General features: G+C 52.8%; 6 protein-coding genes across 6 annotated transcripts; 3 read left to right on the top strand and 3 right to left on the bottom strand.

Annotated features, from left to right (window-relative positions):
• Positions 1-135: 135 nt before the first annotated feature.
• On the bottom strand, positions 136-1,708 carry CC77DRAFT_954678 (methionine aminopeptidase 2-like protein). Its single transcript, XM_018535461.1, has 3 exons — positions 1,596-1,708; positions 1,388-1,543; positions 136-1,341 (listed from the first exon to the last, which is right to left on the bottom strand). Exons 1-3 carry the CDS (start codon positions 1,636-1,638, stop codon positions 170-172), a joined length of 1,371 nt encoding a protein of 456 aa, XP_018390943.1. The 5' UTR covers positions 1,639-1,708; the 3' UTR covers positions 136-169.
• Positions 1,709-3,804: 2,096 nt separating this feature from the next.
• On the top strand, positions 3,805-5,581 carry CC77DRAFT_1028041 (hypothetical protein; the record flags this gene model as incomplete). The annotated part of the gene is made up of 2 exons (XM_018526414.1): positions 3,805-4,258; positions 4,317-5,581. The coding sequence occupies 2 exons, from the start codon at positions 3,805-3,807 to the stop codon at positions 5,579-5,581; spliced, it is 1,719 nt and encodes a 572-aa protein (XP_018390944.1).
• A 602-nt stretch (positions 5,582-6,183) lies between these two features.
• On the bottom strand, positions 6,184-9,532 carry CC77DRAFT_1037596 (hypothetical protein; the record flags this gene model as incomplete). Its single annotated transcript, XM_018527075.1, has 6 exons — positions 9,034-9,532; positions 8,191-8,986; positions 7,941-8,154; positions 7,586-7,904; positions 6,887-7,549; positions 6,184-6,853 (listed from the first exon to the last, which is right to left on the bottom strand). The coding sequence occupies exons 1-6, from the start codon at positions 9,267-9,269 to the stop codon at positions 6,184-6,186; spliced, it is 2,898 nt and encodes a 965-aa protein (XP_018390945.1). The 5' UTR covers positions 9,270-9,532.
• A 1,310-nt stretch (positions 9,533-10,842) lies between these two features.
• Positions 10,843-12,018, top strand: CC77DRAFT_926670 (hypothetical protein; the record flags this gene model as incomplete). Its single annotated transcript, XM_018533945.1, has 2 exons — positions 10,843-11,197; positions 11,261-12,018. 2 exons carry the CDS (start codon positions 10,843-10,845, stop codon positions 12,016-12,018), a joined length of 1,113 nt encoding a protein of 370 aa, XP_018390946.1.
• Positions 12,019-12,217: 199 nt separating this feature from the next.
• CC77DRAFT_333322 (hypothetical protein) lies at positions 12,218-13,513 on the bottom strand. The gene is made up of 4 exons (XM_018531282.1): positions 13,141-13,513; positions 12,737-13,057; positions 12,554-12,686; positions 12,218-12,507 (listed from the first exon to the last, which is right to left on the bottom strand). Exons 1-4 carry the CDS (start codon positions 13,295-13,297, stop codon positions 12,417-12,419), a joined length of 702 nt encoding a protein of 233 aa, XP_018390947.1. The 5' UTR covers positions 13,298-13,513; the 3' UTR covers positions 12,218-12,416.
• CC77DRAFT_333114 (hypothetical protein) lies at positions 13,504-14,739 on the top strand. The gene has a single exon (XM_018531280.1). It carries the CDS (start codon positions 13,710-13,712, stop codon positions 14,433-14,435), a length of 726 nt encoding a protein of 241 aa, XP_018390948.1. The 5' UTR covers positions 13,504-13,709; the 3' UTR covers positions 14,436-14,739.
• Positions 14,740-15,056: the final 317 nt, after the last annotated feature.

Genomic DNA, 15,056 nt, shown 5'->3' on the forward strand with positions numbered 1-15,056 from the left:
CAGCGAATATTGAGTCAAAGTGTGTTGAAACACCATGTGAGAATATCGCCATAGAGACTGTTGAAGTCGTTTATGACTCAGCGAAGTGTAGATCTTCAATAATCGTCTCCTCGGGAGATGACCTCCTTACAGTTGGGCCGGAGTAGCACAGTCTGTTGGACATATTGAGTCAGTTGGGACATATACCTTGGGAAGAAGCATAACTTACGTGTTCAAATTGTGCAATGAAGGAGCCGGGAACATCTACAAGCGGCGCATATGCTTCAACGATGCCACTGTTGACTAGCGTTCGCATGCCGAGATGATACTTTTCAACACCAGGCAAACGCTCAAGTTGACGGCGTGCGAAGACCAGAGTCCCAAAGTTCTGGTCAATGGTCTTCAGGAGCGACTTCGCAGATGTGTGGTGGAGCTCAGTGGCACTGACATGCTCGTTGCGTCCGTAGCCATAAATGCCAACATCGTCATGAAGATAGGCCTTGCCCGTGCTGCCAAAGGTTTCGATGGCGAAGATGTCGCCTTCCTCCATACGTTGAGTGGTCTTGGTCTTGACGAAGGGAACCTGTTTGTCACCATGGATGTGATAACGTAGGATGTTGTGGCCAGTGATGTTGCGCACAGCCTTCACTGGAATGGTCTTCCCTTTGATTTCCACTTCATAACTCTCCATCACCTCTTGAATCATCTCACTGATGTGATCAATTCTCGCATCGATTCCGGCTTCTTTCAAGCCTGTGTTGGTAGCCGCCTTGACAGATGCCAATAGATTGTCATAAATTGGATTGGCGGCCACAGTGAAGGCGCTGTCCACGATTCTGCCGTTGACATGAACACCAAAGTCGACTTTCAATACATCGTCATGCTGAAGAAAGACTTCTTTGGCACCGACGTTTGGCGTCCAATGCGCACCTACATTGTTTAAGCACAACCCGGTCGGGAAGGCAAGGCCGGCTTTCAGTGCATCTCCGGTCTCAAGACCCTCGTGGCCGACAAGTGCGCGAACACTATCGTCAATCTCTTCGGCAAGGCGAGTCATAGACATGCCGGGCTTCGCGATCGTCTGTGCATAGTGGCGGACCTGGCGGTGGACCTCGGCAGCTTTTCGATAGTCCTTTAGGAAGTCATTGTCCATGTTATCCACGGCGGCTAGATGACGAAGTTCGCCAACTGTAGTGCGCTTCAGGTTGTCATCTTTGATGGTATACTCAACAATTTGCCCTTCCGGATATTGTCGACCAAGGAATAAATCAGTGAGGGGTACCCTGGGAGGTGCCGTCTGCTGTTTTTGTGATACTTTCTTGGTCTTCTTCTTGTTGTTGCGCTTTCTTTTCTTCTTTGCGCCTTGAGCAGTTAGTCTTAGCATTACACTCGCCTAACATCAGCTCACCATCGTTGTTCTTTACGTCAGCTCCAAGCTTCGCGATATCGTCATCGTTGTCGTCGCTGTCTTCATCTTGACCTTCGAGAACGCCCTGAAGCAGTCCAGTCGCCGCGGCTGATTTAGGTGGATTAATAATAGCGATTGCAGCGTCTGCTGAGGACCCTGAAGAGTGTCAGCATGTCTGTCGTTCCTTCATCCATTCGAGTTTACTGACCATCGGGACCTTGACGATGATCTTCTGGAGATTTGGACCCCATGACTCTTTCAAAGCGATGGTCATCAAGTTTTCAAAGCGCTGTTGGTGTCGGTGTTGGTGATCAGTGGTGCGGCGCGAAGCTGAAGGCTGGATGCCTTGGTGAAAGTGGGGTCCAACAACACTATACCCTTCTGGTCACTGCCCCACGGTGCTCCGTTGCGCACGACCAGCATGCATTCAGCGCTCAAGATCGCCCAATCTGGATGGCTACCGCTCCATGACAAACAAAACATCTCTGGGTTGGTCCGCAGTCAACGTGTTCAACTTCCTTGATCTTCAGGCTGTCAGGCACTCATCTTTGCTGGTTGCTGGCCATATCTACATACCTACATACCTTTAGGCCTGTATTCTACTTTGACCAACTACATCACCGAGCAGGACAATCGCAAAATCCTTTACTAGCCTGTTTAATGGTAACAAGCGAATTTCGATACTCGTAAAATGTTAGGGATTGAACACCCGGTTCTGGCTGAAATTCAAAGATACCCTAATCTCAAAACCACAATGTGCTACAACGCATCTGAAACGATATCAGCCGCCCCAGTTTGGACAAATATTTCCCAAACAGTCAATTCCTTCGGCTTTGCCTGTTAATCGCTCGATTTTGACTGTGTCTCCAGCTCTAGTCAAGGAATATCTAGGGTGACTTTTCCTGTGTCGGTCCGTGAGGGGATTTCTCGCGTACCTACAACACAAGGACTTGATTCAGGAAAGGTTGACTAGAAACGGTAGTTGCACCTACCGATGACTTTGCTCGCTCTGGGCTCGTTATGACGATCCAAGACTTCGATGGGATTCCACTTGTAGCAACTTGACTTAGTTGGTCCCCTTCCGACAAAAAGGGTGCAGATACACTGCCACATTGTGCGATTGTCAGGTCGGTGAGCATGGACAACGGTAGAATATGCTCGCGAGAAATTTTGAAAGGACATGCTCAAAGACACACACCTGGAGTATTGATCTTTATACCCAGCATGAGTCACGACTGATGACCAGATGTGAGTCGCACTGGAGTACTTCTAGCGACTGTACAAACGGTTGCACAAGCACAGTTGAAAGATTGGTATCAGCGGCATAGGCGATAAGTAGACCAACAAGTCGATGTACTACAACGTTCCATCACCGGCCTCAGCGTATGTCGATCCATCCGTCGAGTTGTTCGGCTGTTTACACAGAGCCGCAGGTTCCCTCAAAGACCCGTACCCTGCCAGCTTACATGTTACACATAATATGGGGAGACGAGTTTTGCACCGTGTCTGCCTTCATAAGAAGTAATAGCTGATGAAAGTGCCAGATACCGGACATCTACGTTGGTGACCTCGATCGCTTATCGCTGTAAGACGGATGGTAGAGTGGCTATCGTGGTTGAAAAACATAACGTGTGCTTTGCAGCCGTTGGTATGGACCCTGCGAATATAGACGACGGATGTGAGGTGGTCATGTCGAACATCCCGGCCGACAAGCCTGAAAGGCAGGTGAGTAGAGCGGAGTTGCCGAGGATGACTGTTCATGTGTCGCCAAGACGTTGTTGTGCACTTGTCATACGAGAACGCCACCAAAAAGACCTCTCATTTCTCGCAACCACCACACTCAATCACCACACAACCATCACCAACCTGGTCATATTGTCAGGTCAAGATGCGCCCAGCTCGTGTTCTGTGCATGGCCTGCAGCAAGTCTACAGTAACGTCATTCGTATATGGCATGGCTACACTGCTCAGTCATGGTCAGAGTCACCTTTTCAATAAAGGCAAGGGCAGTGCAGCCCTTTATCCTTCTCAGGCGCCCCATTCACCCCTGGCGGCGACTAGTCTGCCACGAGCCGCATGGACCCAAAGATAGACGGCTCAATGCCGCTAAACGTCTAGACTTTTCGCGGGATTGGCTGACTCGCATCGCGTCAATAACATGATTGGTCGAGAGAGTCGGACCCTGGAAGAGGCGCAAGGCTGCATCGATCGCTTAAGGGGAAACGAAATGTAACTCTGCACAGTTTGCACGACCGGTGAGCTAGCCGTGTCGTTGTTCGGCTTGACGGCGCGGTGCTTGATGGTGTTTAAGATGAGAGCGTTGTCCTGATGTTTGGAGATAGCCCTACAAACTTTGCTAATCTCTAATATTCGCGTTTCGCGACCCACGATCGTTTACCTTCGCAGCACGTAGCATCATGGCTGCCCGATTCGTCTTTATGGCGGTCGCTAATGCCGCTATTGCACGGGCACAGTTATTCTCTGATGACTTTTACACTACTACCACTCGTTCCGCTTCAGCATACTGGACATACACTTCTCGTTTCGTGGAATCCGTGTCTGAGAGTTTGTATACAAACTATGACGACAGTGTGACCACTGATAGCTATACCGTAACCCGCACCGTGAAGGACGAGGCCACCCCCACGATCTCACCATACTCGACCACTTCCGAATATGGCTACTACAACGATGATCTCCAGATCGTGTACGCTTACTACACTACCAGTGCAGTGGCAGAGTCCGATCTCGAGCCTGATTATTATGATTACTATGCGACTACAACGGCGGCTTCGACGACAACTACAATCACGAGCATTGATTTCAGCATGCCGGTCACCATGGTGGCACCCGCCTCGTGCCCTACACAATGTAAGTAAGACATTCCCTGTCCAAGTCTTCAAAATACTGATTCTGAGTGCCTCCCTAGTCACCGTAACTACTTCCGCCTCTGTGGATATTCCGACCCAGGTAACCGCACAAATCTCGCCAACTTCGGTTGAGACGTACTCAAGCAGCACTACCTACGACAATACCGTCTACGTTTGGGAGACATGGTATCTATCTGAGAGCGCCGCGCCATTTACCACAACATCGGACTACTACTACTCATACTACATTGCGGATTGCAGCACGCCTCCAGCAGCTTATCGCACTGGTTCCTCTTCCGGCGGTGCAAGTGGTGGCAGCTTGAACAACGACGATGATGATAGCTCATACGATTCGTGCTACTATTACTACTGCACCTCTCGCCTTCGCGTATATATCATCATCATTGCAACTGTAATTCCCGGTCTCTTCCTTCTTGGATTCCTCGAATCTTGGTTCTGGTTCCGCCGCCTCATGCTCGGCAAGAGTGCCATGCGATTTGGTACATGCTGCTGGGTACTCATCTCACTCTGGGTGCTCTGCTTCACTCGTATGCAAGATCGTCGTAGTGCTGAAGATCAGAAGCTATTGGCTGAGAAGTGGAAGAATATGGGTAGTGGCGCAGCCTTCAAGGCCTGGTGGAAATGGGGATTTCGTCATCGGTACCCAGAGCAGTTGTTGGGTCAGTTCAGCAAGACAACTGTTGGTATTGTACCACCCGGCCAGCCGTTGTATCCAGCCATGGCGCAAACACCAGGTGCTTTCCAGCCTGCTATGTCTGGTGGCGGTGCTCTGCAGCCCGTCCCTGGTGCTCCAGGCCAGGTCTACTACTATGGCCCTCCACCTCCAGGTTGGGTTCAAGCACCAAATGGGGGCTTTGTGCCACCACAAGGCTATATGTATCCTCCTCCCCAGCAAGCCGGCTACTATGGCGACATGACCAAAGATGGAACGGTCGTTTCACAGTCTCCTGTTTCCGCCATGAGTCACCCACAATCGCAAAACCAGACGGAAAATGTGTCGCCTATGGCCCCTCAAGCCCCTCAGCCAACCTATTCCGCTCCTCAGAATGCCGCGCACACGCCAACGCCGTATGGTGCCCCACCAAATGTAGGAACTCCGCTAGCAGGAGCTCCAAGTCCTCCACCCCAAGGCCCTCTGCCGGCATCCCCACCTCAAGCTGCAGGACAGGGAGCACCGCAGATCCCACCAGTGGTAGTGAGTGATGCTTCAGCAGACGACTCAGCCAGACAACAGGCCACTGCACCTGCTGCAGCTAGTGCTCCCCCAAAGAACGATCGGAATGACAGAGATTTGTATGAGTAGGCTTATTGGTCAACTCGACGTAGCAGTCTTTAATGAGTCAAGAACCGTATAGCGCAGATGGCAAAGAGAAGATAGTCACAGCTTTAGCATAGATTTCCTTGAGCGTTACGCGTGCAGATACCCCAGCTCGGAGTCATTTTCTCTACTTTATCTATGAGATAGATGTAATCAACAATATAGTATGTGCATTGTTAAGACCACACGTTTCTTCTTCCGCTACCTCGTGACTTATCGGTTGTGCTTAACATCATCATCACAGGAGGCAAGAGGTGCAGAGTGATCGATTCATGGTGTATTAGATGCATTGGATTGGAAAAGTGGTATCGATTCTTGTATTCGGACCAAGGAAAGTATAAAGGGTAGCGCACGAAGGCGTGTGAAGAAACCGATCTACGCAAGCAAAGGCTATGCAAGACATCTTGTAAAAAGGAAAGAAGCATGGAAGGAAGAAAGACTCCGACATGCCTGGCTCCAGCGTCCAGACATCGAGCAAAGAAACAGGAAAGAAAGAAGTAAAGAAACAAAGCTTCTTCTCCGACAAAACATTATCGTACAACGCCATCAAATGCGTAAAGGTGTGGTATGAAGTCTTCATGTTGCCATTAGAATCCGTACTGTCGTCTAGTCGTGGTTCTTGGTCTGCGTCCACCAGAGCCGGGTCCAATGTCAATGCTCTGCAACTCCAAGCTGAGTGCCATGTCCTCGTTCTGTGCACCGTAGCCACCGCCATTCATATCGATGGGTACCTTGGCGGGAATGGGTGGAGCTGCGACACTATGCCTCTGGGTACCGCGTCTGTCATAGCTAGGACTGCTACCGTAACTGTTGGGATTGTCGCGTTCGCGGAGAACCTGTCTGTCTGGTAGGTTGTACTGCGGTGGCGTATCGTAGGCAGATACAGGACGTTGTTGGTCTCGCCTTGTAGGCCTGCTACGTGCTGTAGAACTAGGAGGCGCGTTGTGTTGACTCTGGCTTACAAGGACCAACGCACCTGCATTGACAGGTGAGTTATAATCGTTGTTGAAGTCATGTCTCGTAGTGACTAGCGCATTGCTGTTGTCAAAGTTCATGCTAGCTGCATGGCGGATGCGTTCTCTGTCAGCGCGCTCGCGCTGGTATCGTTCCTCACGTTGCATGGCGGCCTCGAGATCTCTGCTACCGTTAAGCTGCGCTCTGCTGCGAGGAGCTTTTTCCTTCACTGTGCCCTTGGGTACTGGCTCGGGTGCCCAGTTGTCGACAGGCAGATGGTCCGACGCATCGACAACGCGACCACTGAATGTGACAATCTGACCCTTGTCGTTGTACTCCATGCGGCTACCTGGTCGTTCCAGCTCGTCATCCGAAGGTATTGGAGACTTGGACATTCTGGGGTTGTAGACATCGAAACTGTCGGGATTGAATGCTACTCCAGAAAGTCTTCGTTCACTTGTGTCTTCCCTCGCGGGTGGTGGGCGAGGTGACACCGACTTGCGGGTCGGCATGCTTCGCGCAGGCATCCTAGACGAGCGATCGGTAACCGGGTTCGGAGAGTAACGATCCATATCCGGGTTGGGAGAGTAGCGGTCCATAGCCGGATTGGGAGAGTATCGCGGGTTCACACCAGGACTTGTAGCACGAGGCTTGACAATTGGAGTGGGGTCGTAAACAGGAGGTGACATCTGGCGAGGCTGTTCGGGCGGGTCATGGGGATAGTAGTCGTTGGATTGGTACGCAGAATGATGGACCAACTCCTGTGACTGGACGGGTGCCTCAAATTGTGTGATGGCCCGATACTCGGCCGGCTCAGAATAGTGGCGCAATTGCGGCGGTGTCTCATACGAAGGAGGAGCTTCGTAAGGTGGCGCTTCGATCTCTTGCCTAACCGGGTTCAGCCCAGCAATGAGACTGGTTGGCAGCGCCGGTGGTTCCTGTCGCAGTGTTTCCTGTCTTAGTGGGGACGGCACCATAGCATCACGAGATACGGGACGACTTGAGCTCTGTGTTGGCATGCGAGGGTGAGTGTACCGTCGTTCAGAAGGTTGTCGAGGTGCGTAGTTGTCGGGCTCATATTGCTGAGGCTGCATATCGTAGCTGTAGGGAAGTGAATCTCCTCTCGACCTTGATGCAAAGCTGAGTGGCGCAGGGCCGTCGTTGCGGTAACGGTCAGGGCTCTCTTGGTTAGGGTGAGGCAAGGTGCTGGCATTGCGCTTGTGCATGGGCGGCGGTGGCGGCATGTCATCCTCGTCTTCCACCATGGGCTGCATGGCACTACGTCTGCGATGCGTAGGGCTTTCGTCGTGTAGGGGCGGTGCCTCGATGAATCGCTGACCGTAGTATTGGTCGACTGGAGAAGCCTGCTCCTGAGGATGCTCGCGGCTACGACTGCTTCGCAGGGGCGCAACCTGGTATGTCGGATCTTGGTACTGGTCTTGCGCGTACGACTGAGGTGGCTGAACTGGCCGAGCTGGCTGCGGGGCCGGCTCAATCCGTTGAGGCTCATGCTGCTGGTGCTGAAGCAACTGTTGCTGGAGATACTCAATCTGCTTCTGCTGCTCTTGTAGTTTTTGCTGTTGTGCCGGGGACTCATAGGTGTGCTGCGTCGGGACCGTTGGGGCCGAGTGAGAATGTACTGGCTCGGGGTGTTGCAACGCTTGGGTTCTTGGAGATTGACCATCTTCCTGAGACATCCTCCTCTGCTCCGAGTGCCTGATGCGTTGTGGTAGAGGATCAATCGGCTTTACTTCATATGGCTTGGGGGCAGCATAGGACATATCGAAGCTCTCTTCCCTCGCCATAGGCATCCTCTGGGCCGACGAGCGTGGATTCGGAGGTGTGCTGTACGACGCATGCGGCGCGGGCCGCTGTGGGGTGATCTGGCTCGACGTAGACGCGGGGTTTAGGGAGGACGATTCTGGCACAGGCCTGCGTGAAGGTGCATCCGACTGAGTCCGGTGTGCTGGTGACGGCTCAGTTGGTGTCCGCTGGTGTCGCGGCGAGCCCAGCTCTCGTGGGCCAGCCCTGACACCCCGCAGTCCTCGTTGTTCTGGAGTATGCACGGGCGATGGTGTGGCGCCTGTCGGGTCGCTGGGGAGCGGACGTCGCTTGACGGGTGCCATCTCGCGCGCTCCACCCACAGCAGCCTTGCCTTCTGGCTTGGCTGACTCTCTCCTTTTCTGCAGTGCTGGCTTTTCGTTCTTCTCGCGGGTGTCGTAGTAGGTAATCTCCATCCGGATCTCGCCGGCGTATTTGCCCTTGCAATTGAGGCCGAGCCATTCGTCACTCTGTCCTCCGCCGGGCGTGATGACCGAGTTGAGATTGGCAAAAGCCTCGCCAATCAGCTCCGTCTTCTTGTCGTCGTTGAAGACGGAGACCTTGAGGCGGTTGTAGTCGGGCGAGTCGTGGACGGTGAAGCGCAATTCCTGGTCCCTGCATGTGTCAGCGACGGATTCGAAATATATCCAAGAGGGACGTACCATTTGGGCGTCTGGCCGCCTCGTTTGTCCGTCTTCGTCTTTTTGGCTTCCTTACCCAACCGGGCAGCGCAGTACGGGTCCTGTTTTCCCATGGTCCTCTTGTTGGGCAGATTTCGGGCGCGGTCCATGATGACAACCAGGGTGCCTATTACCGGCCCGTCGACCGTCATGTCGGAGAAGATGCCTGCTGCATGAGCTCCGCCAAAGTTGGGGAGATTCATCGCCTTGGTCGCCATGCTGCGGCAATGGCCCGGGTGAGGGACTTGGGGCGGGAAGGCGCGTCGAGCGAGAGTGGGCGGTGGGCGTGGATGGCCGCGAGTGCAGCGTCGTTGGCGGCGATAAGGCGCATTCGCTGCAATTGCAAGACGGGGGGGAGGAGGTGAAGCTGCAATGAGAGAGTGAGAGAGAGAGGCGGCGAGGCAAAACAAAAGAGCGACAGTGCAGAAGCAGAGGTTAGGCGTGGATGCAAGATGCAAGCGTGTTTTGGGGTGGATCGGGTTCGCGGGTGTTGTTCTATTCCTATGTTACGCATCCTCATGTGGCTGGCTCCAGCCTCTCCGAGCCCCCGCAGCACCAATCACACGCCCTGAGCCACCATGTGGACCGACCACGCTCTTCCCCGGTCAGATCATTAAGGCTGAAAGGGTCGTCCCTTGCAGACGCGAAGTCTCAAGTTTCTTGTTTAGCCCCATCTCGCTGCGAACGCCTGTCGCGCTATTGTTTGCACTCCTTTGGGGCTATGTCATATTCTGTGGCTGGGCCGGTCAGTCTGCTGCCATCGCCTCACTAACCGCGACACTTGCCGGCTGTAACGGGCTCTCCGGCATGTACACACACGCGTAGCACCCATCTGCAGTACGTACACTGCATCTGCTCCTTGGCCCGCTTTCGCACCCGCCTTGCGTGAGCCTGCAAGACCCCAGCTGTCCAGCTGTATCATCTTCACTCCACGCTTAACCATGCATCTCCAGACAAAACACGTCTGCTAAAATCTCACACGTTCCTGACTTGGTTATTCCATGCGCTGCCTCTCTGTGCTACTCGCAGTCCATGCGTCTATTCGATTCTTCTGTGCTAGGTTTGGCGCATGTTCCTATGGAGACGAGGCTCAGCCAGGATACCGTTGATCACCCGGCGCCAATCGTGAGATCACCCCATTGCGATCCCACAGACCCAAATCAGGTCTGCGAAAGATGGCTGGTATCACCGGATTGCGAATTGCCGCCCAACAGCAATACCCCGATTCGCCCGGCATCAAGAAAGATCCTTGAATCATCCATTTTGTGGAGATTGCGCGTGGGATTTTGTCCAAGCTTGGATGCAATACATCCTTCGAGTGACAATTGACATCCAGAAGACATCTAAGCGTGGTGAAGCTTATCTCTGCAGAGATTCCCGAGGTTCCGAATGCTCTTCAGTCGCCTTGATGTTGACATGTGATCCGCGATTGATACTGCAGCTACCCACGCATGCATTGAGTACGTTGAGAGCGTCGCGTCGCGTCATTTCTATATAAGCAAAAAGATTGTGCAGCCTCCCACGAGGCCGAGGTTATTGCTAAACGACGATGAACAGTTGGCAAAATGTAGGAAAGTCCTGAACGCGTCCATTGTGAGCGTGATGCACATGTGACGTTTCTGTCCCGTGACTGCGCGCATCCGCGTTCTCGCGACCGCATCGCGCTTGCGCTGGCTGGCTTTGGAGTTGGCAGCCTCGCCACCACGATCCTACCTCCGCCCACGATAACCACCCCCAACGTCACCTACCTGCCATATCAGGGCTGCCCGAATCGCCCATGTTACTCCCACCATGTCAACCTACACGCCCTCCCCGCACCGCTTCCTAGCACCCAATCCGCCTTCGACCCAAAAGCTGAAGAAACCTCAATCCGGTCTGCGCAACGCTCTCGCTGTACAAACGCCAGCATCCAACAAACTAGCGCAGCCAAAATCCGAGCTACCTCTTAAGAAACTGACGCCTGCGAAACGTTTTGTACTTGCGCCGCCACGACCAGCAATTGGAGTCGCCAAGGAGAAGCACGGTGAAGCACACGAGGACACATTCGCCCACTCCACGCCGCTTGCAAAGCCGCGAAGGAAATTCGAGCGGATAGAAAGCATAGAGGAACCGTCTCAATCAAGCCTGTCAGAGCAGGATGAGAATGGTGAGGCTATCATACAGTCCATTGAAGGTGGAGACACACAGCTGGGCCATTGGGTAGAACAAGAAGCAGACCGGGAAGATGAGATGCTTTTCGAATCTGTCCAAACGAATAAGCGTCGTCGCATCTCTCCAGAAAGCTCTCCTTCGCTCCAAGGACTGTCTGAACCCTCTACACCGGTACCCGTATCAAACGCAAAGACGCACCGTTTCAAAGTCCCCCCACCACATACCCCTGCGCCATTTCCTAGCATTGCAGCAGTGACGTCCATGCCAGCAGCTGCGCCGCAACGCCCGCATTTCATACTTCCCGCGCTACCTACATCGCCACCAAAGCCCTCCCGGCCGCTCCCTGAGATCTTCTCTCCTTCGCGCAAGAATGGCAAATACATACCCAACGGTCTAGCATCGACAGTGACGAGCTGGATCATAGAGACGGCAAATACTGGTTTTGCGGCGCAGGACAGGAGTGCTATGGTCTGTGGTGGTGATAAGGAGGACGGCGTTAAGCTGCGAGTAAGGGTGACTACCCTGTCGAGAGGCGGGGACCAACCGCAGGAAGATGATAGAGTGGAGTGTTATTCAGGTGGCATCGTCTTTGCACGTGGCAATACCGAGCCTGGCATGTATAATGCTTCGAGAGCAGGGAGTACAGGGGCTGAAGATAGCCCGATAAGAATCTTGCTAGCTGGTCAAGGCGGTGCTAGAGCCTCGGGAGGTGTGCTCGTCAAGACGGGGAGCGTGGTTGGTATTCGCGCACCCATGTGGGAAGTTGATGTTGGAGAGGATAGGTGGACAATGGCCGTGGACTGGGTGCTAACATGAAAGTACGGCAATGATTCTCACTTACGAAGATATGATCGACGAGTTATACCCACATATACGGCAACAGTGCGATTCTCTATTTGCAATGTCTTAGATTTGTTTTGAATTGTACAGCAGGTATATGCAAGTACCCACACGTTCGTTCCACTTCGTTCCTGACAACTTCCTGGTGTCCTTGTTTTGTTGTCACAGCGAAATAGACAGTCCTTAGGACATCGTCAAACTAATACCCCCAGCCATAATTTCTCTGTCATGGCTCTCTCAATGAGCAAAGGGGGAGCTCGTGGCATCCAAGTGTTTACACTGGGCTCTGCCGTTGTTTGTTCAGAGCTCGGGGCTCGATATTCTAGGTGCCTGTCCACTGCCGCTCTTGGAAAAAGCAATGTTCCCAACACGCTTCATGGATCGTGGGTCGTCCTCAGCATTCCAGACCTGGGCCACAAGGTCTTTAATGGTGTCTGCAAGATCTTCTTCAGAAAGATGATCGCCCTCCTCAAGGTCAGCGATGCAGTCATCAACAGGAAAGCCAGCGTACTCGATCAAGCAACGCATACTCTTAGCAAGAAAACGATCGGTTTCATAGTATGGTATTTCTTTATCAGAGGCGATCTCGTTGCTGGAGCTCTCACGACTGCAATGACGCTTTCGCTCGGACATACGTATGGCAACTACTCGTTCCGTCAGTACGTCGATGGCCAGGCAGGTGTACGACACCTACCGCTCACGCCAGCTCTTCTCTTAACCGCGGAGCTCTGTGGCGTTCCGAGTACACCAGGCTCACCAGTGATCTTGATGACACCAGCTTTCTCAAGGGCCAGGAAGACATCATTCACGAGACCGCGCCGAAACCGCATCGCCTGAGTGAAGTCATGACCAAGCTGGATGAAATCAGGCCATTCGTAGTCGTCATGAGCCTCATGCCAATTGAGTACGTTAAGCACACCAAGGCGACCAGCATCAGGCGTGGTGTACGAGACTGGCGCGTCGTTCGAACAAGAAAACTTCAGTGAAGCGGTGACCATGTGGAGAGCCCAATCCGCTGCAGTTGTTAGGCAAAATCCTTTGGAATTATAGAATGGATGCCATGGCAGGTGCAGTCGAGCCCTGGGGGTGGGTGCTCACCTGGTTTGGTGAACCGCGCGCCATCTTGCGTTGCGGAGGTGATGTTCGCCATTCTCCAGTAGCGAGCGCGAAGACGGAGGCGAGATGGATGAGAGGCTCTGCAATGCGGCGTCGAGTGGAGATGTGAGAATCGATGTGGACAGAGGCCTGTCGCCATTTGCACCTTCCCATTTCAAGCAGCGTAAATCATGGGCTTGCGTCGTAGGAGTGACTAGGAAAGAGGGATGAAAACAAGTGAGATAACACTGAATTTTCCAGCTGCACCTCTGTAAAATAGGGTGCAGGACGTCAACTGTGATCAAAGTGTTGCCTGAGTGCCTTTGCAGTGCTTGGCCACATATTGCACTAGAACCATGGTTTGCTCTATCTATATCAATTTTCGCGCCAGATAACGCCTGGAAAACCAACAGGCCTGTAAGGCGGGACAGCTCAGAAATTTTCGACACCTGCTTCATATTTCCAGTATCTCTTGCTCTGCCTCCGTCTTCTCCTATGATGTCTTCGAAATGACTTCGTATCCACCTTCACATGCTTCACTGCACTAAATACATAACGCCAAGGCGAACGCCATGTCTTCCAACATCACTCCATGCTGGGCATGTTCTCACCCCAATCCAGAACGCCAAGCAAAATGTCTGGTCTGCTCTCCATCCTCCTCATCGTCATCGTCACCGAGAACACATCTGCTCCGGCCAAACACAACAAAAGCACGTTGGACCCTACCCGCTATCAGTGCCACAAAATTACGAAAAGTATGGCAACGCTACGGCTCCGAGAGAAGCCCAGAATGGGGGGAAGCGCTCGACTTGATAAGAACACTCAACCCAACAAGACGTTGCACATCGCCGCTGAGAGTAGACGCATTCCTCGCAGAACAAAGCCCTCAGATTATCTTGTTGCAAGATAGCGACTATTTCGAAAGGACCCCTGCTATAACTCTCACTTCTGCTTCGTCAACCTCAGTGCCAACTATGAACCTCACTACTTGGCACACATTTGCGCAGAGCGAGTGGTCGACAACTGATGTTCATGTCACAACGACGCAGAGTGAGAAGAAGAAGCATAGAGGAAACAAGATAGATTGTGGGATTTGCAGAGAAGACGTAGAGGTCAATCGGAAGTGGCTTGAGGTCATGGAGGTGGGTATGACGGTCGAGACAAAAGATAAGGCGGAGATGCTCGAGCAAGATGACCATTGTGAGTTTGGAACGATGATGAAAGGCTTGTGTTTGCAAGCCTCCAAACCGTTTCGAGACATCGTCATGTCAGACAGCTGGGCCGACGTGAACACGTGATAAAAAAGAGTGCTAGACACTCCGGGCTGTTCCTAGGTAGCGAAGATCGCTTCTAGTGAGCATCGAAATGATTCTCTGATCCAAAGTAAGCTACACACGTGATCTGACTTCGTTTCTATATGCCTGCTTACATGAGCGCATCTGACGACATGCTCGTCTGCAGCATAGGTAATCTACTCATCTATGTTGATTGGGGCGTGCAGCACCGAACTGCGAACACGTACTGACAATAGATTCGCCTGCTACCTTGGGTAATCTTCCTCATCCTCTTCGCCTTTTCGAAAATCCTCGATAGCCGCTGCATAATCGATTCCACCTATCGTCGGTTGGATGCACGTCACCAATGCTCTAGGTCGTAGATTGGACGTGGCGAGGAAGTCTAGTCGCAGCATCGCGATCTGGAGCAGCGACTAGAGTCGACGTCACCGGATGCCCCTCCACGCCGCAATGCTTTTGCTTTGTTGTACCAAGGATTTTGGTGGTGGGGTCACGATGGTGTCTTCTTTGTGAGCGTCCCACGTCGCCAGGTACGACTTGAGTCGGGTCGGCCCTCATGAGTTAGTCGCTTAGTGCTCCCCGGGCCCCATGTGCGTGCCACGCCACGTCACTCAATCCATCAAC

This window comes from Alternaria alternata (genome assembly GCF_001642055.1).
Source record: "Alternaria alternata strain SRC1lrK2f unplaced genomic scaffold CC77scaffold_2, whole genome shotgun sequence".
NCBI classification, from domain to species: Eukaryota; Fungi; Ascomycota; class Dothideomycetes; order Pleosporales; family Pleosporaceae; genus Alternaria; species Alternaria alternata.

Excerpts from the sequence above, each read along its gene's own strand:
- CC77DRAFT_954678 (XM_018535461.1), bottom strand. The coding sequence starts at position 1,638 with ATGGGGTCCAAATCTCCAGAAGATCATCGTCAAGGTCCCGATG. Across the intron at positions 1,544-1,595 it reads TCATCGTCAAGGTCCCGATG|GGTCCTCAGCAGACGCTGCA; the intron begins GTCAGTAAACTC and ends GACACTCTTCAG. Across the intron at positions 1,342-1,387 it reads TGACGTAAAGAACAACGATG|GCGCAAAGAAGAAAAGAAAG; the intron begins GTGAGCTGATGT and ends TAACTGCTCAAG.
- CC77DRAFT_333322 (XM_018531282.1), bottom strand. The coding sequence starts at position 13,297 with ATGGCGACAGGCCTCTGTCCACATCGATTCTCACATCTCCACTCGACG. Across the intron at positions 13,058-13,140 it reads CGCGCGGTTCACCAAACCAG|CGGATTGGGCTCTCCACATG; the intron begins GTGAGCACCCAC and ends TAACAACTGCAG. Across the intron at positions 12,508-12,553 it reads AGTATGCGTTGCTTGATCGA|GGCGATCATCTTTCTGAAGA; the intron begins GTACGCTGGCTT and ends GACCTTGAGGAG.
- CC77DRAFT_333114 (XM_018531280.1), top strand. The coding sequence starts at position 13,710 with ATGTCTTCCAACATCACTCCATGCTGGGCATGTTCTCACCCCAATCCA.